Source organism: Hypanus sabinus, chromosome 32, assembly GCF_030144855.1.
Source record: "Hypanus sabinus isolate sHypSab1 chromosome 32, sHypSab1.hap1, whole genome shotgun sequence".
NCBI lineage: Eukaryota > Metazoa > Chordata > Chondrichthyes > Myliobatiformes > Dasyatidae > Hypanus > Hypanus sabinus.
In genome coordinates, this window is record NC_082737.1 from 1,958,768 (window position 1) to 1,984,501 (window position 25,734).

The 25,734-nt window shown below is 51.6% G+C and overlaps 1 protein-coding gene across 14 annotated transcripts in view; it reads left to right on the forward strand.

Annotated features, from left to right (window-relative positions):
• LOC132384399 (mucin-5AC-like) overlaps positions 1 to 25,734 on the forward strand; it is a 192,931-nt gene that overhangs the window by 152,423 nt on the left and 14,774 nt on the right. For all 14 annotated transcript variants that reach the window (XR_009508871.1, XR_009508870.1, XR_009508869.1 and 11 more), the window contains 2 exons: positions 24,937 to 25,084; positions 25,393 to 25,469. Coding sequence is in view for 11 of the 14 variants with exons in the window: in XM_059955516.1 (XP_059811499.1) it covers positions 24,937 to 25,084; positions 25,393 to 25,469 (225 nt within the window). In the remaining 3 variants the exon portion in view is untranslated. The remainder of the gene's footprint in view (positions 1 to 24,936; positions 25,085 to 25,392; positions 25,470 to 25,734) is intronic.

The window sequence follows — 25,734 nt, forward strand, 5'->3', positions numbered from 1 at the left end:
GATGGATGCTGCTTTCCTGTGACAGACCCTGTGGATGTGGGGAGAGCACGGCCTGGGTAGTGTGGGTCCTTATGATGGATGCCGCTTTCCTGTGACAGACCCTGTGGATATGGGGAGAGCACGGCCTGGGTAGTGTGGGTCCTTATGATGGATGCTGCTTTCCAGTGACAGTCCCTGTGGATATGGGGAGAGCACGGCCTGGTTAGTGTGGGTCCTTATGATGGATGCTGCTTTCCTGTGACAGACCCTGTGGATACGGGGAGAGCACGGCCTGGGTAGTGTGGGTCCTTATGATGGATGCTGCTTTCCTGTGACAGACCCTGTGGATATGGGGAGAGCACGGCCTGGGTAGTGTGCGTCCTTATGATAGATGCTGCATTCCTGTAACTGACCCTGTGGATATGGGGAGAGCACGGCCTGGGTAGTGTGGTCCTGATGTTGGATGCTGCTTTCCTGTGACTGACCCTGTGGATATGGGGAGAGCACGGCCTGGGTAGTGTCGGTCCTTATGATGGATGCTGCTTTCCTGTGACAGACCCTGTGGATATGGGGAGAGCACGGCCTGGGTAGTGTGGGTCCTTATGATGGATGCTGCTTTCCTGTGACAGACCCTGTGGATATGGGGAGAGCACGGCCTGGGTAGTGTGGGTCCTTATGATGGATGCTGCTTTCCTGTGACTGACCTGTGGATATGGGGAGAGCTCGGCCTGGGTAGTGTGGGTCCTTATGATGGATGCTGCTTTCCTGTGACAGACCCTGTGGATATGGGGAGAGCACGGCCTGGGTGGTGTGGGTCCTTATGATGGATGCTGCTTTCCTGTGACAGACCCTGTGGATATGGGGAGAGCACGGCCTGGGTAGTGTGTGTCCTTATGATGGATGCTGCTTTCCTGTGACAGACCCTGTGGATATGGGGAGAGCACGGCCTGGGTAGTGTGGGTCCTTATGATGGATGCTGCTTTCCTGTGACAGACCCTGTGGATATGGGGAGAGCACGGCCTGGGTAGTGTGGGTCCTTATGATGGATGCTGCTTTCCTGTGACAGACCCTGTGGATGTGGGGAGAGCACGGCCTGGGTAGTGTGGGTCCTTATGATGGATGCTGCTTTCCTGTGACAGACCCTGTGGATATGGGGAGAGCACGGCCTGGGTAGTGTGGGTCCTTATGATGGATGCTGCTTTCCTGTGACAGACCCTGTGGATGTGGGGAGAGCACGGCCTGGGTAGTGTGGGTCCTTATGATGGATGCTGCTTTCCTGTGACAGACCCTGTGGATATGGGGAGAGCACGGCCTGGGTGGTGTGGGTCCTTATGATGGATGCTGCTTTCCTGTGACAGACCCTGTGGATGTGGGGAGAGCACGGCCTGGGTAGTGTGGGTCCTTATGATGGATGCTGCTTTCCTGTGACAGACCCTGTGGATGTGGGGAGAGCATGGCCTGGGTAGTGTGGGTCCTTATGATGGATGCCGCTTTCCTGTGACAGACCCTGTGGATATGGGGAGAGCACGGCCTGGGTAGTGTGGGTCCTTATGATGGATGCTGCTTTCCAGTGACAGTCCCTGTGGATATGGGGAGAGCACGGCCTGGTTAGTGTGGGTCCTTATGATGGATGCTGCTTTCCTGTGACAGACCCTGTGGATACGGGGAGAGCACGGCCTGGGTAGTGTGGGTCCTTATGATGGATGCTGCTTTCCTGTGACAGACCCTGTGGATATGGGGAGAGCACGGCCTGGGTAGTGTGCGTCCTTATGATGGATGCTGCATTCCTGTAACTGACCCTGTGGATATGGGGAGAGCACGGCCTGGGTAGTGTGGTCCTGATGTTGGATGCTGCTTTCCTGTGACTGACCCTGTGGATATGGGGAGAGCACGGCCTGGGTAGTGTGGGTCCTTATGATGGATGCTGCTTTCCTGTGACAGACCCTGTGGATGTGGGGAGAGCACGGCCTGGGTAGTGTGGGTCCTTATGATGGATGCCGCTTTCCTGTGACTGACCTGTGGATATGGGGAGAGCTCGGCCTGGGTAGTGTGGGTCCTTATGATGGATGCTGCTTTCCAGTGTCAGACCCTGTGGATATGGGGAGATCACGGCCTGGGTAGTGTGGTCCTTATGATGGATGCTGCTTTCCTGTGACAGACCCTGTACATACGGGGAGAGCACGGCCTGGGTAGTGTGGGTCCTCATGATGGATGCTGCTTTCCTGTGACAGACCCTGTGGAAATGGGGAGATCACGGCCTGGGTAGTGTGGGTCCTTATGATGGATGCTGCTTTCCTGTGACAGACCCTGTGGATATGGGGAGAGCACGGCCTGGGTAGTGTGGGTCCTTATGATGGATGCTGCTTTCCTGTGACAGACCCTGTGGATATGGGGAGAGCACGGCCTGGGTAGTGTGGGTCCTTATGATGGATGCTGCTTTCCTGTGACAGACCCTGTGGAAATGGGGAGAGCACGGCCTGGGTAGTGTGGGTCCTTATGATGGATGCTGCTTTCCTGTGACAGACCCTGTGGATAGGGGGAGAGCACGGCCTGGGTAGTGTGGGTCCTTATGATGGATGCTGCTTTCCTGTGACAGACCCTGTGGATATGGGGAGAGCTCGGCCTGGGTAGTGTGGGTCCTTATGATGGATGCTGCTTTCCTGTGACAGACCCTGTGGATATGGGGAGAGCTCGGCCTGGGTAGTGTGGGTCCTTATGATGGATGCTGCTTTCCTGTGACAGACCCTGTGGATATGGGGAGAGCACGGCCTGGGTAGTGTGGGTCCTTATGATGGATGCTGCTTTCCTGTGACAGACCCTGTGGAAATGGGGAGAGCACGGCCTGGGTAGTGTGGGTCCTTATGATGGATGCTGCTTTCCTGTGACAGACCCTGTGGATAGGGGGAGAGCACGGCCTGGGTAGTGTGGGTCCTTATGATGGATGCTGCTTTCCTGTGACAGACCCTGTGGATGTGGGGAGAGCACGGCCTGGGTAGTGTGGGTCCTCATGATGGATGCTGCTTTCCTGTGACAGACCCTGTGGATATGGGGAGAGCACGGCCTGGGTAGTGTGGGTCCTTATGATGGATGCTGCTTTCCTGTGACTGACCTGTGGATATGGGGAGAGCTCGGCCTGGGTAGTGTGGGTCCTTATGATGGATGCTGCTTTCCTGTGACAGACCCTGTGGATATGGGGAGAGCACGGCCTGGGTAGTGTGGGTCCTTATGATGGATGCTGCTTTCCTGTGACAGACCCTGTGGAAATGGGGAGAGCACGGCCTGGGTAGTGTGGTCCTTATGATGGATGCTGCTTTCCTGTGACAGACCCTGTGGATATGGGGAGATCTCGGCCTGGGTAGTGTGGGTCCTTATGATGGATGCTGCTTTCCTGTGACAGACCCTGTGGAAATGGGGAGAGCACGGCCTGGGTAGTGTGGTCCTTATGATGGATGCTGCTTTCCTGTGACAGACCCTGTGGATATGGGGAGAGCACGGCCTGGGTAGTGTGGGTCGTTATGATGGATGCTGCTTTCCTGTGACAGACCCTGTGGAAATGGGGAGAGCACGGCCTGGGTAGTGTGGGTCCTTATGATGGATGCTGCTTTCCTGTGACAGACCCTGTGGGTAGGGGGAGAGCACGGCCTGGGTAGTGTGGGTCCTTATGATGGATGCTGCTTTCCTGTGACAGACCCTGTGGATATGGGGAGAGCACGGCCTGGGTAGTGTGGGTCCTTATGATGGATGCTGCTTTCCTGTGACAGACCCTGTGGAAATGGGGAGAGCACGGCCTGGGTAGTGAGGGTCCTTATGATGGATGCTGCTTTCCTGTGACAGACCCTGTGGATAGGGGGAGAGCACGGCCTGGGTAGTGTGGGTCCTTATGATGGATGCTGCTTTCCTGTGACAGACCCTGTGGATATGGGGAGAGCTCGGCCTGGGTAGTGTGGGTCCTTATGATGGATGCTGCTTTCCTGTGACAGACCCTGTGGATATGGGGAGAGCTCGGCCTGGGTAGTGTGGGTCCTTATGATGGATGCTGCTTTCCTGTGACAGACGCTGTGGATATGGGGAGAGCTCGGCCTGGGTAGTGTGGGTCCTTATGATGGATGCTGCTTTCCTGTGACAGACCCTGTGGATATGGGGAGAGCACGGCCTGGGTAGTGTGGGTCCTTATGATGGATGCTGCTTTCCTGTGACAGACCCTGTGGATATGGGGAGAGCACGGCCTGGGTAGTGTGGGTCCTTATGATGGATGCTGCTTTCCTGTGACAGACCCTGTGGATGTGGGGAGAGCACGGCCTGGGTAGTGTGGGTCCTTATGATGGATGCTGCTTTCCTGTGACAGACCCTGTGGATATGGGGAGAGCACGGCCTGGGTAGTGTGTGTCCTTATGATGGATGCTGCTTTCCTGTGACAGACCCTGTGGATATGGGGAGAGCACGGCCTGGGTAGTGTGGGTCCTTATGATGGATGCTGCTTTCCTGTGACAGACCCTGTGGATATGGGGAGAGCACGGCCTGGGTAGTGTGGGTCCTTATGATGGATGCTGCTTTCCTGTGACAGACCCTGTGGATGTGGGGAGAGCACGGCCTGGGTGGTGTGGGTCCTTATGATGGATGCTGCTTTCCTGTGACAGACCCTGTGGATATGGGGAGAGCACGGCCTGGGTAGTGTGTGTCCTTATGATGGATGCTGCTTTCCTGTGACAGACCCTGTGGATGTGGGGAGAGCACGGCCTGGGTAGTGTGGGTCCTTATGATGGATGCTGCTTTCCTGTGACAGACCCTGTGGATATGGGGAGAGCACGGCCTGGGTGGTGTGGGTCCTTATGATGGATGCTGCTTTCCTGTGACAGACCCTGTGGATGTGGGGAGAGCACGGCCTGGGTAGTGTGGGTCCTTATGATGGATGCTGCTTTCCTGTGACAGACCCTGTGGATGTGGGGAGAGCACGGCCTGGGTAGTGTAGGTCCTTATGATGGATGCCGCTTTCCTGTGACTGACCTGTGGATATGGGGAGAGCTCGGCCTGGGTAGTGTGGGTCCTTATGATGGATGCTGCTTTCCTGTGACAGACCCTGTGGAAATGGGGAGATCACGGCCTGGGTAGTGTGGGTCCTTATGATGGATGCTGCTTTCCTGTGACAGACCCTGTGGATATGGGGAGAGCACGGCCTGGGTAGTGTGGGTCCTTATGATGGATGCTGCTTTCCTGTGACAGACCCTGTGGATATGGGGAGAGCACGGCCTGGGTAGTGTGGGTCCTTATGATGGATGCCGCTTTCCTGTGACTGACCTGTGGATATGGGGAGAGCTCGGCCTGGGTAGTGTGGGTCCTTATGATGGATGCTGCTTTCCTGTGACAGACCCTGTGGAAATGGGGAGATCACGGCCTGGGTAGTGTGGGTCCTTATGATGGATGCTGCTTTCCTGTGACAGACCCTGTGGATATGGGGAGAGCACGGCCTGGGTAGTGTGGGTCCTTATGATGGATGCTGCTTTCCTGTGACAGACCCTGTGGAAATGGGGAGAGCACGGCCTGGGTAGTGTGGGTCCTTATGATGGATGCTGCTTTCCTGTGACAGACCCTGTGGATAGGGGGAGAGCACGGCCTGGGTAGTGTGGGTCCTTATGATGGATGCTGCTTTCCTGTGACAGACCCTGTGGATATGGGGAGAGCTCGGCCTGGGTAGTGTGGGTCCTTATGATGGATGCTGCTTTCCTGTGACAGACCCTGTGGATATGGGGAGAGCTCGGCCTGGGTAGTGTGGGTCCTTATGATGGATGCTGCTTTCCTGTGACAGACCCTGTGGATATGGGGAGAGCTCGGCCTGGGTAGTGTGGGTCCTTATGATGGATGCTGCTTTCCTGTGACAGACCCTGTGGATATGGGGAGAGCACGGCTTGGGTAGTGTGGGTCCTTATGATGGATGCTGCTTTCCTGTGACAGACCCTGTGGATATGGGGAGAGCACGGCCTGGGTAATGTGGGTCCTTATGATGGATGCTGCTTTCCTGTGACAGACCCTGTGGATATGGGGAGAGCACGGCCTGGGTAGTGTGGGTCCTTATGATGGATGCTGCTTTCCTGTGATTGACCTGTGGATATGGGGAGAGCTCGGCCTGGGTAGTGTGGGTCCTTATGATGGATGCTGCTTTCCTGTGACAGACCCTGTGGATATGGGGAGAGCACGGCCTGGGTGGTGTGGGTCCTTATGATGGATGCTGCTTTCCTGTGACAGACCCTGTGGATATGGGGAGAGCACGGCCTGGGTAGTGTGTGTCCTTATGATGGATGCTGCTTTCCTGTGACAGACCCTGTGGATATGGGGAGAGCACGGCCTGGGTAGTGTGGGTCCTTATGATGGATGCTGCTTTCCTGTGACAGACCCTGTGGATATGGGGAGAGCACGGCCTGGGTAGTGTGGGTCCTTATGATGGATGCTGCTTTCCTGTGACAGACCCTGTGGATGTGGGGAGAGCACGGCCTGGGTAGTGTGGGTCCTTATGATGGATGCTGCTTTCCTGTGACAGACCCTGTGGATATGGGGAGAGCACGGCCTGGGTAGTGTGGGTCCTTATGATGGATGCTGCTTTCCTGTGACAGACCCTGTGGATGTGGGGAGAGCACGGCCTGGGTAGTGTGGGTCCTTATGATGGATGCTGCTTTCCAGTGACAGTCCCTGTGGATATGGGGAGAGCACGGCCTGGGTAGTGTGGGTCCTTATGATGGATGCTGCATTCCTGTGACTGACCCTGTGGATATGGGGAGAGCACGGCCTGGGTAGTGTGGTCCTGATGTTGGATGCTGCTTTCCTGTGACTGACCCTGTGGATATGGGGAGAGCACGGCCTGGGTAGTGTGTGTCCTTATGATGGATGCTGCTTTCCTGTGACAGACCCTGTGGATGTGGGGAGAGCACGGCCTGGGTGGTGTGGGTCCTTATGATGGATGCTGCTTTCCTGTGACAGACCCTGTGGATATGGGGAGAGCACGGCCTGGGTAGTGTGTGTCCTTATGATGGATGCTGCTTTCCTGTGACAGACCCTGTGGATGTGGGGAGAGCACGGCCTGGGTAGTGTGGGTCCTTATGATGGATGCTGCTTTCCTGTGACAGACCCTGTGGATATGGGGAGAGCACGGCCTGGGTGGTGTGGGTCCTTATGATGGATGCTGCTTTCCTGTGACAGACCCTGTGGATGTGGGGAGAGCACGGCCTGGGTAGTGTGGGTCCTTATGATGGATGCTGCTTTCCTGTGACAGACCCTGTGGATGTGGGGAGAGCACGGCCTGGGTAGTGTGGGTCCTTATGATGGATGCCGCTTTCCTGTGACAGACCCTGTGGATATGGGGAGAGCACGGCCTGGGTAGTGTGGGTCCTTATAATGGATGCTGCTTTCCTGTGACAGACCCTGTGGATGTGGGGAGAGCACGGCCTGGGTAGTGTGGGTCCTTATGATGGATGCTGCTTTCCTGTGACAGACCCTGTGGATGTGGGGAGAGCACGGCCTGGGTGGTGTGGGTCATTATGATGGAGGCTGCTTTCCTGTGACAGACCCTGTGGATGTGGGGAGAGCACGGCCTGGGTGGTGTGGGTCCTTATGATGGAGGCTGCTTTCCTGTGACAGACCCTGTGGATGTGGGGAGAGCACGGCCTGGATAGTGTGGGTCCTTATGATGGATGCTGCTTTCCTGTGACAGACCCTGTGGATATGGGGAGAGCACGGCCTGGGTGGTGTGGGTCCTTATGATGGATGCTGCTTTCCTGTGACAGACCCTGTGGATATGGGGAGAGCACGGCCTGGGTGGTGTGGGTCCTTATGATGGATGCTGCTTTCCTGTGACAGACCCTGTGGATATGGGGAGAGCACGGCCTGGGTAGTGTGGGTCCTTATGATGGATGCTGCTTTCCTGTGACAGACCCTGTGGATATGGGGAGAGCACGGCCTGGGTAGTGTGGGTCCTTATGATGGATGCTGCTTTCCCGTGACAGACCCTGTGGATATGGGGAGAGCACGGCCTGGGTAGTGTGGGTCCTTATGATGGATGCTGCTTTCCTGTGACAGACCCTGTGGATGTGGGGAGAGCACGGCCTGGGTAGTGTGGGTCCTTATGATGGATGCCGCTTTCCTGTGACAGACCCTGTGGATATGGGGAGAGCACGGCCTGGGTAGTGTGGGTCCTTATGATGGATGCTGCTTTCCAGTGACAGTCCCTGTGGATATGGGGAGAGCACGGCCTGGGTAGTGTGGGTCCTTATGATGGATGCTGCTTTCCTGTGACAGACCCTGTGGATATGGGGAGAGCACGGCCTGGGTAGTGTGCGTCCTTATGATGGATGCTGCTTTCCTGTGACAGACCCTGTGGATGTGGGGAGAGCACGGCCTGGTTAGTGTGGGTCCTTATGATGGATGCTGCATTCCTGTGACTGACCCTGTGGATATGGGGAGAGCACGGCCTGGGTAGTGTGGGTCCTTATGATGGATGCTGCTTTCCTGTGACAGACCCTGTGGATGTGGGGAGAGCACGGCCTGGGTGGTGTGGGTCATTATGATGGAGGCTGCTTTCCTGTGACAGACCCTGTGGATGTGGGGAGAGCACGGCCTGGGTGGTGTGGGTCCTTATGATGGAGGCTGCTTTCCTGTGACAGACCCTGTGGATGTGGGGAGAGCACGGCCTGGATAGTGTGGGTCCTTATGATGGATGCTGCTTTCCTGTGACAGACCCTGTGGATATGGGGAGAGCACGGCCTGGGTGGTGTGGGTCCTTATGATGGATGCTGCTTTCCTGTGACAGACCCTGTGGATATGGGGAGAGCACGGCCTGGGTGGTGTGGGTCCTTATGATGGATGCTGCTTTCCTGTGACAGACCCTGTGGATGTGGGGAGAGCACGGCCTGGGTGGTGTGGGTCATTATGATGGAGGCTGCTTTCCTGTGACAGACCCTGTGGATGTGGGGAGAGCACGGCCTGGGTGGTGTGGGTCCTTATGATGGAGGCTGCTTTCCTGTGACAGACCCTGTGGATGTGGGGAGAGCACGGCCTGGATAGTGTGGGTCCTTATGATGGATGCTGCTTTCCTGTGACAGACCCTGTGGATATGGGGAGAGCACGGCCTGGGTGGTGTGGGTCCTTATGATGGATGCTGCTTTCCTGTGACAGACCCTGTGGATATGGGGAGAGCACGGCCTGGGTGGTGTGGGTCCTTATGATGGATGCTGCTTTCCTGTGACAGACCCTGTGGATATGGGGAGAGCACGGCCTGGGTAGTGTGGGTCCTTATGATGGATGCTGCTTTCCTGTGACAGACCCTGTGGATATGGGGAGAGCACGGCCTGGGTAGTGTGGGTCCTTATGATGGATGCTGCTTTCCCGTGACAGACCCTGTGGATATGGGGAGAGCACGGCCTGGGTAGTGTGGGTCCTTATGATGGATGCTGCTTTCCTGTGACAGACCCTGTGGATGTGGGGAGAGCACGGCCTGGGTAGTGTGGGTCCTTATGATGGATGCCGCTTTCCTGTGACAGACCCTGTGGATATGGGGAGAGCACGGCCTGGGTAGTGTGGGTCCTTATGATGGATGCTGCTTTCCAGTGACAGTCCCTGTGGATATGGGGAGAGCACGGCCTGGGTAGTGTGGGTCCTTATGATGGATGCTGCTTTCCTGTGACAGACCCTGTGGATATGGGGAGAGCACGGCCTGTGTAGTGTGGGTCCTTATGATGGATGCTGCTTTCCTGTGACAGACCCTGTGGATGTGGGGAGAGCACGGCCTGGTTAGTGTGGGTCCTTATGATGGATGCTGCATTCCTGTGACTGACCCTGTGGATATGGGGAGAGCACGGCCTGGGTAGTGTGGTCCTGATGTTGGATGCTGCTTTCCTGTGACTGACCCTGTGGATCTGGGGAGAGCACGGCCTGGGTGGTGTGGGTCCTTATGATGGATGCTGCTTTCCTGTGACAGACCCTGTGGATGTGGGGAGAGCACGGCCTGGGTAGTGTGTGTCCTTATGATGGATGCTGCTTTCCTGTGACAGACCCTGTGGATGTGGGGAGAGCACGGCCTGGGTAGTGTGGGTCCTTATGATGGATGCTGCTTTCCTGTGACAGACCCTGTGGATATGGGGAGAGCACGGCCTGGGTGGTGTGGGTCCTTATGATGGATGCTGCTTTCCTGTGACAGACCCTGTGGATGTGGGGAGAGCACGGCCTGTGTAGTGTGGGTCCTTATGATGGATGCTGCTTTCCTGTGACAGACCCTGTGGATGTGGGGAGAGCACGGCCTGGGTAGTGTGGGTCCTTATGATGGATGCCGCTTTCCTGTGACAGACCCTGTGGATATGGGGAGAGCACGGCCTGGGTAGTGTGGGTCCTTATGATGGATGCTGCTTTCCTGTGACAGACCCTGTGGATGTGGGGAGAGCACGGCCTGGGTAGTGTGGGTCCTTATGATGGATGCTGCTTTCCTGTGACAGACCCTGTGGATGTGGGGAGAGCACGGCCTGGGTAGTGTGGGTCCTTATGATGGATGCTGCTTTCCTGTGACAGACCCTGTGGATATGGGGAGAGCACGGCCTGGGTGGTGTGGGTCATTATGATGGAGGCTGCTTTCCTGTGACAGACCCTGTGGATGTGGGGAGAGCACGGCCTGGGTGGTGTGGGTCTTTATGATGGAGGCTGCTTTCCTGTGACAGACCCTGTGGATGTGGGGAGAGCACGGCCTGGATAGTGTGGGTCCTTATGATGGATGCTGCTTTCCTGTGACAGACCCTGTGGATATGGGGAGAGCACGGCCTGGGTGGTGTGGGTCCTTATGATGGATGCTGCTTTCCTGTGACAGACCCTGTGGATATGGGGAGAGCACGGCCTGGGTAGTGTGGGTCCTTATGATGGATGCTGCTTTCCTGTGACAGACCCTGTGGATATGGGGAGAGCACGGCCTGGGTAGTGTGGGTCCTTATGATGGATGCTGCTTTCCCGTGACAGACCCTGTGGATATGGGGAGAGCACGGCCTGGGTAGTGTGGGTCCTTATGATGGATGCTGCTTTCCTGTGACAGACCCTGTGGATATGGGGAGAGCACGGCCTGGGTGGTGTGGGTCATTATGATGGAGGCTGCTTTCCTGTGACAGACCCTGTGGATGTGGGGAGAGCACGGCCTGGGTGGTGTGGGTCTTTATGATGGAGGCTGCTTTCCTGTGACAGACCCTGTGGATGTGGGGAGAGCACGGCCTGGATAGTGTGGGTCCTTATGATGGATGCTGCTTTCCTGTGACAGACCCTGTGGATATGGGGAGAGCACGGCCTGGGTGGTGTGGGTCCTTATGATGGATGCTGCTTTCCTGTGACAGACCCTGTGGATATGGGGAGAGCACGGCCTGGGTAGTGTGGGTCCTTATGATGGATGCTGCTTTCCTGTGACAGACCCTGTGGATATGGGGAGAGCACGGCCTGGGTAGTGTGGGTCCTTATGATGGATGCTGCTTTCCCGTGACAGACCCTGTGGATATGGGGAGAGCACGGCCTGGGTAGTGTGGGTCCTTATGATGGATGCTGCTTTCCTGTGACAGACCCTGTGGATGTGGGGAGAGCACGGCCTGGGTAGTGTGGGTCCTTATGATGGATGCTGCTTTCCTGTGTCAGACCCTGTGGATATGGGGAGAGCACGGCCTGGGTAGTGTGGGTCCTTATGATGTATGCTTCTTTCCTGTGACAGTCCCTGTGGATATGGGGAGAGCACGGCCTGGGTAGTGTGGGTCCTTATGATGGATGCTGCTTTCCTGTGACAGACCCTGTGGATGTGGGGAGAGCACGGCCTGGGTAGTGTGGGTCCGTATGATGGATGCTGCTTTCCTGTGACAGACCCTGTGGATATGGGGAGAGCACGGCCTGGGTAGTGTGGGTCCTTATGATGGATGCTGCTTTCCGGTGACAGACCCTGTGGATGTGGGGAGAGCACGGCCTGTGTAGTGTGGGTCCTTATGATGGATGCTGCTTTCCTGTGACAGACCCTGTGGATGTGGGGAGAGCACGGCCTGGGTGGTGTGGGTCCTGATGATGGATGCTGCTTTCCTCTGACAGACCCTGTGGATGTGGGGAGAGCACGGCCTGGGTAGTGTTGGTCCTTATGATGGATGCTGCTTTCCTCTGACAGACCCTGTGGATATGGGGAGAGCACGGCCTGGGTAGTGCGGGTCCTTATGATGGATGCTGCTTTCCTGTGACTGACCTGTGGATATGGGGAGAGCTCGGCCTGGGTAGTGTGGGTCCTTATGATGGATGCTGCTTTCCTGTGACAGACCCTGTGGATATGGGGAGAGCACGGCCTGGGTGGTGTGGGTCCTTATGATGGATGCTGCTTTCCTGTGACAGACCCTGTGGATATGGGGAGAGCACGGCCTGGGTAGTGTGGGTCCTTATGATGGATGCTGCTTTCCTGTGACAGACCCTGTGGATATGGGGAGAGCACGGCCTGTGTAGTGTGGGTCCTTATGATGGATGCTGCTTTCCCGTGACAGACCCTGTGGATATGGGGAGAGCACGGCCTGGGTAGTGTGGGTCCTTATGATGGATGCTGCTTTCCTGTGACAGACCCTGTGGATGTGGGGAGAGCACGGCCTGGGTAGTGTGGGTCCTTATGATGGATGCTGCTTTCCTGTGTCAGACCCTGTGGATATGGGGAGAGCACGGCCTGGGTAGTGTGGGTCCTTATGATGGATGCTGCTTTCCTGTGACAGACCCTGTGGATATGGGGAGAGCACGGCCTGGGTAGTGTGGGTCCTTATGATGGATGCTGCTTTCCTGTGACAGACCCTGTGGATATGGGGAGAGCACGGCCTGGGTAGTGTGGGTCCTTATGATGGATGCTGCTTTCCTGTGACAGACCCTGTGGATGTGGGGAGAGCACGGCCTGGGTGGTGTGGGTCCTTATGATGGATGCTGCTTTCCTCTGACAGACCCTGTGGATGTGGGGAGAGCATGGCCTGGGTAGTGTGGGTCCTTATGATGGATGCTGCTTTCCTCTGACAGACCCTGTGGATATGGGGAGAGCACGGCCTGGGTAGTGTGGGTCCTTATGATGGATGCTGCTTTCCTGTGACTGACCTGTGGATATGGGGAGAGCTCGGCCTGGGTAGTGTGGGTCCTTATGATGGATGCTGCTTTCCTGTGACAGACCCTGTGGATATGGGGAGAGCACGGCCTGGGTAGTGTGGGTCCTTATGATGGATGCTGCTTTCCTGTGACAGACCCTGTGGATGTGGGGAGAGCACGGCCTGTGATGGACAGGGCCAAATCCACTACTTTGTGAAAGATTTTCCTCTCAAGGGCATTAGTGTTTCCTTTCCAGGCAGTGAAGAGCCAGTCACTATACTCTCCAACAGACATCTCTGGAAGTTTGTCAAGTATCAGATGTCTTGCTGAATCTTCACTGAATTCTGAGGAAGTAGAGGTGCTGCCCTGCTTTCTTTGTAACTGCACTGATGTGCTGGGCCCAGGACAGAACCTCTGAAATGATAAGACCGAGGAAGTTAAAGTTGCTGAAGCTCTCCACCTCTGATCCCCCGATGAGGACTGGCTCATGGACCTCTAGTCTCCTCCTGAAGTCAATGATCAGCTCCTTGGTCTTGATGACGTTAAGCGTTTGGGTACTGGTATGATTGTCATTCTTTGGAAGCAAGTGGGAACCTCTGATTCCAGTGGTGAGAGAATGAAGAATTCCTTGAATACTCCCACAGTTGGTTGGCACATATTTTCAGTTCCCTACATTACGGCCCAACGTCTTGAGGGTTCACCCTATCTAATGGTGTTTGATGTCGACCTCTGAGACAGAAAGCACAGGGTCACCAGATGTAACAGGGATTTGGCCTTTCGAAGCATGCATAAAAGGCATTGAGCTCATCTGGGAGTGAAGCATCACAGCCATTCTTGATATTAGATTTTGCCTTGTAGGAAGTGATGGCCTGCAGACCCTGGCAGAGCTGAGTAGGTTAAAATGTTGGGACATTAGCATGGGCTGAAGGACCTGTACTGCGTTGGAGAGATCGATGTTCGATCTGTCAGAGTCTGGCTGAAGGTCAGGAGAGAGAGTGTAAAATGAGAAGTTTTGGGTAGGGCTGGTCTTTTTCAGCTGTGCAGGTACGGTAAGTGTCGGCGTTGGAGGCTGAAACTCAGCTTGAAATAAAAGGGAGGGATGGTCAGGTAGAGTGGCTACTGTCAGACTATGCCAGTGAGAGAGTGGGAAGGCTTCAGTGTGAACAGCCAGAGGCACATAGAAGAAGAGATGAGCATTTTCTTTCAGTACAGAGTATTTACGAAGGACTGGTCTTCCTGTCAAATGTGGGAATTCAGGTTACCTGACTGTTTCCCTGATGACTGCATCTGTGGGAAGTGCATCCAACTTCAGCACCTGACCGATCGGGTCACAGAGCTGAAGCTGGATGTAATTAGGATCATCCAGGAACCTGAAGATTTTATGGATGAGAATTTTGAAGAGCTTGTCACACCCAGAGTACAGGATTTGCACAGTAGATGAGTGACCACCAGAAGAGGTAAGGGGATTAGGAAGTCAGCGCAGAGTTCCCTGTGGCTATTCCCCCTCAGCAGCAAGTATATCTCTTTGGATCCTGCTCGGGGATGACCCATTGGGGCAGTAGCCAGGCTGGTGGCACTGTGGCTGGCTTTGAGACTCAACAAGGAATTGTAAATTCAGGATTGTAGGAGACTCGAAGACTGGGGGACAAAAAGGAGATTCTGTAGCCACAAGGAAACACCACGATTGTGTGTTGACTCCTGGGTGCGAGGGTCTGGGATATATCGGAGCAGCTGCAGGATGTTGTCAAGGGGGAGGGTGAGCATCCAGAGTTTGTGGTGCATATTGGTACCAATGACATAGGCAGAAAAGGGGAAGAGGTCCTACACAATCAGTATATAGAGTTAGGAAAGAACCTTCAAGAGAAGGAGATCCAAGGTAGTAATCTCTGGATTACTCCCAGTGCCACGGTCTAGTACAGGTAGGAATGGAGTGATAACACAGATGAATGAGTGGCTTAGGATATGGTGCAAGGGACAGGGTTTCATGTTCTTGGATCATTGGAACATTTTCTGGAGAAGGGATGTCATGTACAAGAGGGACAGGTTGCACCTGAACTGAATGGGAACCAATATCCTGGCCGGGAGGTTTTCTGATGCTACTCAGGAGAGTCTCAATTAGTTTTGCAGGGGACTGTGAACTGGAGCCCCAGGTCAGTAAGGGAAACATCGGACTTATGATTTATGTACCAGGCTTTCTAAGTTTAAGAAGATGGAGAAGGTGGTGGTGGTTGGGGGTAGTGGGACTACTAATCAGGGACAGTATCACATCTGCATGGGAGACATAATGGAGGGGTCAGACTCTGAGTCCATTTGGGTGGAACTCAGGAATAGGAAGGGTGAAATCACACTGATGGGATTGAACAACAGAGCCCACAATAGCCACTGTGACATTGAGGAGCTGATATGTAATCAGATTTAGGAAATGAGTAAAAATAATAGGGTTGTCATGGGGGTTTCCACTTCCCTAATGTAAACTGGGATTTTCTTTGTGCAAGAGGGTGAGATGGAGAAGAATTTGTTAAGTGTATCCAGGAGGGATTCTTCAATCAATATGTGGATGGTCCATCAGGAGGAGGTACTGTACTGGACCTAGTGTTGGGTAATGATCCTGTCCAGGTGACTGACCTTTCAGTGGGTGAGCAGTTAGGGAACAGTGACCACAACTCCTTAACTGGTAGGATAGCGATAGATAGGGATAGGTATGGTCCTTGCAGGAGAGATTTAAATTGGAGAAGGGCAATTTTTGAGGGGATTAGGCAGGAAGTAAGAAGTGTTAATTGGGAGCACTTTTTTTTGGCAAGTCCACATCAGACACATGGAGAGTATTTAAAGGTCAATTACACAGAGTAAAAAAAAAGATATGTGCCTGTTAGAAGGAAGGGCAGAGGTGGAAAGATAAGAGAACTTTGGATGTCCAAAGAATTGTTGAATTTTGTCAAGAAGAAAAAGGAAAAGTATGTACAACTTCTGAGGTTAGGATCAAACAAAGCACATAAGGAGCATAAAGAAACCGGAAAAGAAATAAAGAAGGGAATCGGGAAAGCCAGAGGGGCAAAGAGAAGTCCTTGTCAAGTAGGATTAAGGTGAATCCCAAGGCATTCTGTACAAATGTCAAGCAAGAAGATAACTAGGGAGAGGTACGACTGCTCAAGGATTCTTTTCTTGCATGCAGAGAATGTGAGTGAGGTACTTAATGAGCACTTTGCTTTAGTATTTAGTATAGAAAGGGGTGGAGGACCAGGGCATCAGTGCTGACTGTATAAACATGTTGGGGAATTTAGAGGTCAAGGAAGATGAAGTGTTGGGACTCCTGATGGATATTAATGTGGATAAATCCCCAGATCATGATGGGATTTACCCCAGTTTATTGTAGGAGGCAAAAGATGAGATTGCTGGGGCCTTGGCCGGTATCTTTGTGTCATCTCTTACCAGAGGTGAGATTGCAGAGGACTGCTATACAGCTAATGTTGCACCTCTGTTTCAGAATGAAACAAGGGAACTATAGACTGGTAAGTAGATGCACAGTGGGGAGTATTTCTGTCTGGTCCCATCCTGGCCTGGTATGAAAACACCAATGCCTAAAATCAGAAAAGTAGTGGATACAGTCCAGTCAATCACAGGAAAAGCCCTCCCCAGCATTAAACACATCTACAAGCAGCATCCATCATCAGAGGCTGTGTTTTCCAGTGGGCTGCCCTGTCCGTGGTCTGTGATCACCTTTCCCGTATCCCCCTTCACACCGGGTCAGAATGAAACTGCCCAGGACAGGCCCACAATGTTGTACTGTAGAAAGCGAGCAAAACCAGTGAGGTGATGTTCATGGGTTCACTGCCCATTCAGAAATCTGATGGCAGAGGGGAAGAAGCTGTTCCTGAAACACTGAATGTGTGTCTTCAGGCTCCTGTACCTCCTCTCTGATGGTGGTAATAGGAAGAGGGCATGTCCTGGGTGGTGGGGGTCCTGACTGATGGATACTGTTTTTGTTGATTTCTATTGCACATTTGTTGCTTGTCAGTCTTTGTTTGTGTGTAGTTTCTCATTGATTCTATTGTATTTCTTTGTTCCACTATGAATGCCAGGAAGAAACTGAATTTCAGGGTGTGATATAGTAATATGTAGCAACACACACACACAATGCTGGGGAAACTCAGCAGGTCAGGCAGCATCTATGGAAAAGAGTGAACAGTCAACAGTCTGAGGTGAGACGGCAAGACAGCAAGGGTCCGAGGGGAGAGGGAGTGATGGCGAGGGCCTGAAGGGAGAGGGAGAGATGGCGAGAGTCTGAGGGGAGTGGGGGAAACAGCAAGGGTCCGAGGGGAGAGGGCAATGAGGTGCAGGACTGAGTGGAGAGGCCAAAGCGGCAAGCTTAGGAGGGGACAGGGCATGGCGGCAAGGATCCGAGAGGAGAGGGGGAGGTGGTGAGGGATATACCAAGGGAAGAGAGTGCAAGGGAAAAGAGACTAAATGGAGTTGGACAAAGGGAGATAATGAGGTAAGAGCGAGTGAGACATCAAGGGGAATGTAGGGAGAGACCGGAGGAGAAGGAGGTGCTGAGAGACTGGGCGAAGTTGGAGTTGGCGAGAGTCCAAGGAGGAGGGAAGTGGTGTGGGGTCGAGGGGAGATAGAGAGGTAGGGATGGTCCAGGGGAAGAAGTTGAGGTGGGGAAGGACAGAGCGGAGGTGGAGGTAAAGGAGAGTCAGAGGGGAGAGGGACTCAGGAAAGACGAAGGGAGAGGTAGTCCCTGGGCTGAGAGAGCATGAGGGAGAGACCGAGGGGAGAGATTGTGAGGGAGAAAGTGAGTGGTTGGACGTAAGGAGAGAATGAGGTCAGAGGGAGGGAGACCCAGGTGGAGAGATAGAGAGATCAAGGGGAGAGGGAGGTGGGATAAACTGAGGAGTGAGAGTGTTAGGGTGAGATTGTGAGGAGAGGGAGGTAGGGAAGATAGTAAGTGGAGACTTTGGGAAGATGTTGAGGGAGAGACCAAGGTGTGAGGGAGGTCGGGGGAGACTGAGGAGGGAGGATGTGAGTGTGAGACCAAGGGGAGAGGGAGTAAGGGAGAGTTCAAGGGGAGTACGAGGTAAGGAGGGACAGAGGACAGAGAGAGGTAGGGAGTGTCCAAAGGGTGAGACATTGGGGAGAGGGAGGTACGGAGGCACCAAGGAAAGAGAGTGTGTGGGTGGCAGAGTGATCTAGGATAGATGGGGTTAAGGAGGGGGAGAGAGGGGGTAGGGAGAGACAGGAAAGAGTGAGTTTGTGAAAGTCAGAGGGGAGATGGAGGTAGAGAGAGACAGTGGAGGGAGGGAGACGGAGAATTGAATTGACGTTATTTCTTACATCCTTCATATACATGAATAAAAATCTTTACGTTATGTCTCTGTCTGAAGGGGCTATGTGCAATATCTAGTAATATGTAATAAATAGTATGTACACCAGGACAGTCAATATAACATAGAAATACAGTTGTATCCGTATGATTTATTCGGTCTGATAGCCTGGTGGAAGAAGCTGTCCCGGAGCCTTTTGGTCCTGGCTGTTATGCTGTGGTACCATTTCCCAGATGGTAGCAGCTGGAACAGTTTGTGTTTGGGGTGGCACGGGTCCCTAATGATCTTTTTGGCCCTTTTTAAACACCTGTCACTGTAAATGTCCTGAATAGTGGGAAGTTCACATCTACGATGTGCTGGACCATCTGCTGTGCAGAGTCCTGCAATTGAGGGAAGTACAGTTCCTGTACCAAGCAGTTTTGCAGCCAGTCAGGATGCTCTCAATTGTGCCCCTTATGATTTGGAGTCCCAGGCCAAACTTCTTCAACCGTCTGGGGTGAAAGAGCTGCTGTTGTGCTTTTTCCACCACACAGCTGGTATGTACAGACCCCGTCAGATCCTCGGTGATGTGTATAAACCATATAACAATTACAGCACAACACAGTAACAGGCCATCTCAGCCCTTCTAGTCCATGCCGAACACTTACTCTAATCCCACTGACCCGCACTCAGCCCATAACCCTCCATTCCTTTCCTGTCCATTTTTGCTTTAAATGACAATACCAAACCTGCCTCTACCACTTCTACTAGAAGCTCATTCCACACAGCTACCACTCTCTGAGTAAAGAAATTCCCCGACATGTTACCCTTAAACTTTTGCCCCCTATGTCTCAACTCATGTCCTCTTGTTTGAATCTCCCCTACTCTCAATGGAAAAAGCCTATCCATGTCAACTCTATCTATCCCCCTCATAATTTAAAATACCTCTGTCAAGTACCCCCTCAATCTTCTACGCTCCAAAGAATAAAGACCTAACTTGTTCAATCTTTCCCTGTAACTTAGGTGCTGAAACTTGGGTAACATTCTAGTAAATCTTCTCTGTACTCTCTCTATTTTGTTGAAATCTTTCCTATAATTCAGTGACCAGAACTGTACACAATACTCCAAATTCAGCCTTACCAATGCCTTGTACAATTTTAACATTACATCCCAACTCCTATACTCAATGCTCTGATTCATGAAGGCCAACATACCAAAAGCTTTCTTCACTACCCTATCCACATGAGATTCCACCTTCAAGGAGCTATGCACCATTATCCCCAGATCACTCTGTTCTACTGCATTCTTCAATTCCTTACCATTTATCATGTATGCCCTATTTGGATTATTCGTACCAAAATGTAGCACCTCACACTTATCAGCATTAATCTCCATCTGCCATCGCTCAGCCCACTCTTCTAACTGCCCTAAATCTCTCTGCAAACTTTGAAAACCTACTTCATTATCCGCAATGCCACCTACCTTTCTGCATACCTATCTGCATACTTACTAATCCAATTTACTACCCCATCATCCAGATCATTAATGTATATGACAAACAACATTGGACCCAGTACAGATCCCTGAGGCACACCACTAGTCACCGACCTCCAACCTGACAAACAGTTATCCACCACTACTCTCTGGCATCACCCATCCAGCCACTGTTGAACCCATTTTACTACTTCAATATTAATACTTAACGATTGAACCTTCCTAACTAACCTTCTGTGCGGAACCTTGTCAAACCTTGTATGCTGGATCTCGGATCATGGATTTGTAACACGTCCGTGGTGTTGGTCTTTGAACAAGGAGCAGGGTCCAGCAGTGCCTATGAACTAAAAGAACCTGACTACATCTGAGCTGTGACCTTGATGGAGACCACAGCTCGGTATCTTCGTGTCTGTGATATCGTCCTCACACTGCACGTGGGAGTAATTTAGTTGGGAAATGGTCTGTATGGGATATGGTCTTAACACCAGCACATGGGAGTAATATAGTTCGGAAATGGTCTGTCTGAGGGTGGTGGGCAGAAAGGCCCATTTCTCTACAGAGCCCAGTGAACAATCTGGTTTATTTTGTGGATATTTCTCAGCTCCTGTATATCAGGTTCATGTGGCATGGCCCAGTACCCATTCTGTGTTCATACTGTGTCCTCTCCCTCCCTCCCTCATACCTACTGCCTATGTCAGTTACAAACACATGAGATTCTGCAGATGCTGAAAATCTGTGGAAAATGCTGGAGAAACTCACCAGGTCAGCTGTGACCATTCATTAGGACTGTAAAAGATGGAGAAAGAAACCAAAATAAGAAGTTGGGGGGAAGAGAAGCAGTACAGGCTGGGAGCTGATAGTGGAGCCAGGCGAGGGGGAGGGTGTGAGTCAGGGGATGAAGTGTGAAGCTGGGAGGTGATAGGTGGAAAAGGTAAAGGGCTGAAGAGATCCAAAACATTGACTCTTTATTTCTCTCCATAGATGCTGCCTGACCTGCTGAGCTCCCCAGTATCTTGTGTGACCGATACACAGCCCAGTGCAGAATGTTTTGTCAGGAGTTTACCCCACTCCCTAATTCATGCTTTGGGTTTTATTTGATTCCTGACTGCAAAATACTCAATTCCCTGGAGGACTCACCGTCCCAGGAAATCCCCCTGTACCCATAGTGATTACATGATCCATCTGTACATGAACATAACCCCAGAAGGGGGACAGGCATTCAGCTTGGGCAGAGCCCTTGACTGCCTGGACCCACGAATGGCCATCTCGGCCAGGTCCAGGAACAAGCCCACCAGTAGATTCTCTGAGTGACCCAACCCCCTCCGTACTGGGTGACCGTATATCAGGAGCACAGGGCTGAAGTACAACCAAAACGTGAGCAGCAGCCCCTTCAGATACTCAAACAGGGGCTGCAACCTCTCACACTTCATATAAACATTGTACACTGACTCCTCCCGGCCTCACAAAGGACAGGTGGACCGGGTGTCTGTGAAACGGCTCAGAAATCTATTGCACGGCACAGGGGAAAAGTTCACTCAACTTCACTCGCCCCATCATTGAAATGTTCCCACAACCTATGGACACACTTTCAAGGACTCTTCATCTCATGATCTTGATATTTGTTGTTATTTATTTATCATCATTATTTCTTCTTTTTGTATTTACACAGTTTGTTGTCTTCTGCACTCTGGTTGAATGGCCTAAACTGGTCGGTCTTTCATTGATTCTGTTGTGGTTACTATTCTATAGATTTATTGAGTATGCAACAAGAAAATGAATTTCAGGGTTGTATATCGTGACATATCTGTACTTTGATAACAAATTTACTCTGAACTTTGAAATGCACCTTATGCTGAATGTCAGTCATCTGGAAAAAGTTTTATAATTTGCTAATTTATTTGTGGCAATATTACTTGATGTGTTGTGAGTTATATATACTGTGTTGTGCACCTTGGTCCAGAGGAAGATTGTTTTGTTTGTAAGGATATGTGTATATGGTTGAATGATAATAACTTTGAACTTGAGAGTCCATTTAATCAGTGACAGTAAATTTTATGTGTCGAGGTGCAAGAGCAACATATCTCCTCACTACAGTTAATGAAAAAGAACACAATAGATCACAGGAAAGTTACTAATCAATGTTTGGCATGCTCAGGGCAAGATCCTTAATAGTGTTGCTGAACAGACAGATCTTGGGATCCAGGTTCAGAACTCCTTGTAAGTAACTACATAGTTCAATAAGGTGGTTAACAAGGCTTATGGAATCCTGATGTTGTTAGTCGAGGCATTGAGGTCAAAAGTCAAGAGGTTGTGTTGCAACTTTGTATAACTCTGGTGAGGCCACGTCTGGGCTATTGCAGACATTCTCGTCACCCCACTATAGGAAGGATGTTGAGGCTTCGGAGAGAGTGCAGAAGAGGTTTACCAGGATACTGTCTGGTTTAGAGGGCATGTGCTATCATGAGAGGCAGGATAAACTTGGGTTGTTTTCTCTGGAGCATCAGATGCTGAGGGGAGATCAGATAGAGGTTTGTAACATCTGAGAGGCAGAGATAGAGTGGACAGAGAGTATCTCTTTCCCAGGGTTGAAGTGTCATATACCAGAGTGCAGGCATTGAAGGTGAGAGGGGGTAGGTTCAAGAGGGATGTGAGGGTTAAGTTTTTTTCCTCAGAGAGTGGTGGATGCCTGAATGTGCTGCCTGGTATGGTGGGAGATGCAAATACTTTCGAGGCTTTTAGGAGACGCTTTGATAGGCACTTTGATGTAAGGGAGATGTAGGGATGTGAATGTTGTGTCGGTAGGAGGGAAAAGCTCAAAGTAAAGTCAAAATAAATTTTATTATCAGAGTGCATATTTCACCACAAACAACCCTGAGATTCATTTGCTTGTGGGCATTTGCAGCAGACCTATAGAATAGTAACTATAACAGGATCAATGAAAGATGAAGCAGATTGCAGAAGGCAACAAACTAAGCAAATACAAATATAAATAAATAGCAATATATAACGAGAACATGAAATAACAAGATAAAGTCCTTAAAGTGAGATCATTGGTTGTGGGAACATTTCAAGGGATTAGTGTTTGGGTGTTTCTGATTTGTTTTTTAGCACAACATTGTGGGCCGAAGGGCCTGTTCCTGTGCTGTACTGTTCTATGTTCCATGTACTAGAACACAGAATCAGAATCAGGTTTATTATCACTGACAAATGGCATGAATTTTGTGGTTTTGCAGCAGCAGTACAGTGCAATACACAAGTTACAATAACAAATATATAGAAAATAAATATGTAGTGTAGAAAGAGAGCAGAAATAGTGAGGTAATGTTCACGGGTTCACTGTCCGTTCAGAAATCTGATGGCAGAGAGGAAGGAGCTGTTCCTGAAACGTTGAGTGTGTGTCTTCAGGCTCCTGTCCCTCCTCTCTGATGGTGGTAATAGGAAGAGGGCATGTCCTGGGTGGTGGGGTCCTGACTGATGGATAATGTCACTGTTAATTTCTATTGCACATTTGTTGCTTGTCAGTCTTTGTTTGTGTGTAGTTTCTCATTGATTCTATTGTATTTCTTTGTTCCACTGTGAATGCCGGGAAGAAACTGAATTTCAGGGTATTATATAGTAATATGTAGCAACACACACACACAATGCTGGGGAAACTCAGCAGGTCAGTCAGCATCTATGGAAATGAATAGTTAGTTGATAATTTGGGTCAAGACCCCTCTTTAGGACTGAGAGGGCAGGGGGAAGATGCCAGAACAAAGGTTGGGGGGCAGAGTGGTTAGCTGGAAGGTGACAGGTGAAGCCAGGTGGGTGGGAAGGTCAAGGGCTGGAGAAGAAAGAAACTGATAGGAGAGGAGAGTGAATACAATTGGAGAAACAGAAAGAGGAGGAGACCTGGGGGAGTTTCAAGCAGGTGAGAAGTAAAAGATCAGAATGGGAATATCGGAAGGGAGTGGAATAAATTTTGTTCACCGGACAGTGAAATCGATATTCATACTGTCAGGTTGGAGGATACCCAGATGGAATATGAGGTGTTGCTCCTCCACCTTGAGGGTGGCCTCATCTTGGCACAAGATGTGCCTCCACCACATCTGTTCTCAGGATGTGGTTTCCATTTCAGGGTATCAGAGATGCCCTCCTGCTTTAAAGAATGGGGTTTCCCTCCCTCTTCTATTGATGTTTCCCTCACCTGTATCTACTCCATTTCCTATACATCTGCACTCACTCCATCTTCCTGAGACTGTCGTCCTCACCTACCAGCACTTCAGCTTCTGCATCCAATGCATTATCCTCCACAATATCCTCAATCTCCACAGGGACCTGACTGCTAAACATCCTTTCCTTTCCCTGCCCACTGCTGTGTGCAGGGATCGCTCTCTCCACGATGTCCCTCCCCATTAATCTCCCTCCAGACACTGATCCCTGCACTTGCCCATTCACCTCCATTGAGGGCCCCAAACACTCCTTCCAGGTGAGGCATCACTTCACTGAATCTGTTGGGGTTGTCTATGTTCCTAATGTGGCCTCCTCTACATTGGTGAGACTGATCGTAAACTGGGGGACTGCTTTTTGAGCGCCGCCACACCATCCAACATAAACGGGATTTCCCGATGGCCAAACATTTAAATACTGATTCCCAATCCCTTTCCACTTTCGTTGATCTATACACATGTCTTATGCCAAGATGAATCCTCTTAAAGTCGAGGAGCAACACGTTATATTCCTTCTGCGTAGCCTCCAACCTAATGGTACGAATATCGATTTCACCTTCCGGTGAACAAAATTCTCCTCCCCTTTGTCTGTTCCCCAAAGTGACCTTTTACTTCTTTGCACCAAACTATTATTTCCCCCTTGGTCCCCTCCTCCTGCCATTTCTCCTATTGTCCACTCTCCTCTCTGATCAGATTCTTTCTTCTCCAGCCCTTGACCTTTCCCACTCACTTGGCTTCACCTGTCACCTTCCAGCTATCCTCCCTCCCCTCCATTTAGTTCAGGATGAGGGCTGTGTTTAGCACAAGAAGAGGATGGGGAACGTGAGCTGCACATTAATGCTGAACAACGTTCTATCCCTCAGTCACAGACTCTGCAATCAGTGATCCATGTGTAACCCACACCGTCCTGGATCAGCCCTGGAGGAGCATGAAATGTTCCAACACTGAGTGTACCGATGGACAACAGACGGGTGAAGGAAATCTTGATTTGGGATGGTACAGATTTAACAGGTAAAGTGAGGAGATAATCACTGAGAAACTGGACACTGAAGGGGAATGTAAACAGCGGAACAAGGGGTGTGTGAATGGGAAACGCAGGGAGACCAGTATCATCAGTGACTACACTGAGATGGGGAGTAAATACAGGGAGAGGGGAGATCCCACATTCTCAAAGTGGAGACAAGCGGGAGGTACAATGGAGAGGGAATTCCCAGGATTGGGGATTATTGACCTAAGACAGAGTGTGTGTTATTTACCATGTCTCTCTGAGTGAATAAACTCCCTCAGATCAGTGACTGACTCTCTCATTGTTGTTTCAGTTCCGGAGGATGGAAAATTCCTGAGACGGTCGTTCCACAGTATCGCTGCTCCGGGAAGTACCCAGGCTGGTTAAACGGTAGGGTCAGAGTTTACATCAGTGGGGCTCAGTTATTTTTGGGGAGGATTTAACTGATCACCCAGATCTCTTCAGAGGATCATAGCATGCACACAGAACCCCATCTCCCAACAGTCGCTCAGACCGCTCTACGGTCCTGTATCGACATGGAGTCCGGTGGAGGAGTGCCAACTTCCGGTAGTTGGGTTACAGAACTGATCTGCCCACTGACCCCATTCTGGAAATTAATGGTTGCCGTGGTAACGTAGCAGTAAGCACATCACTA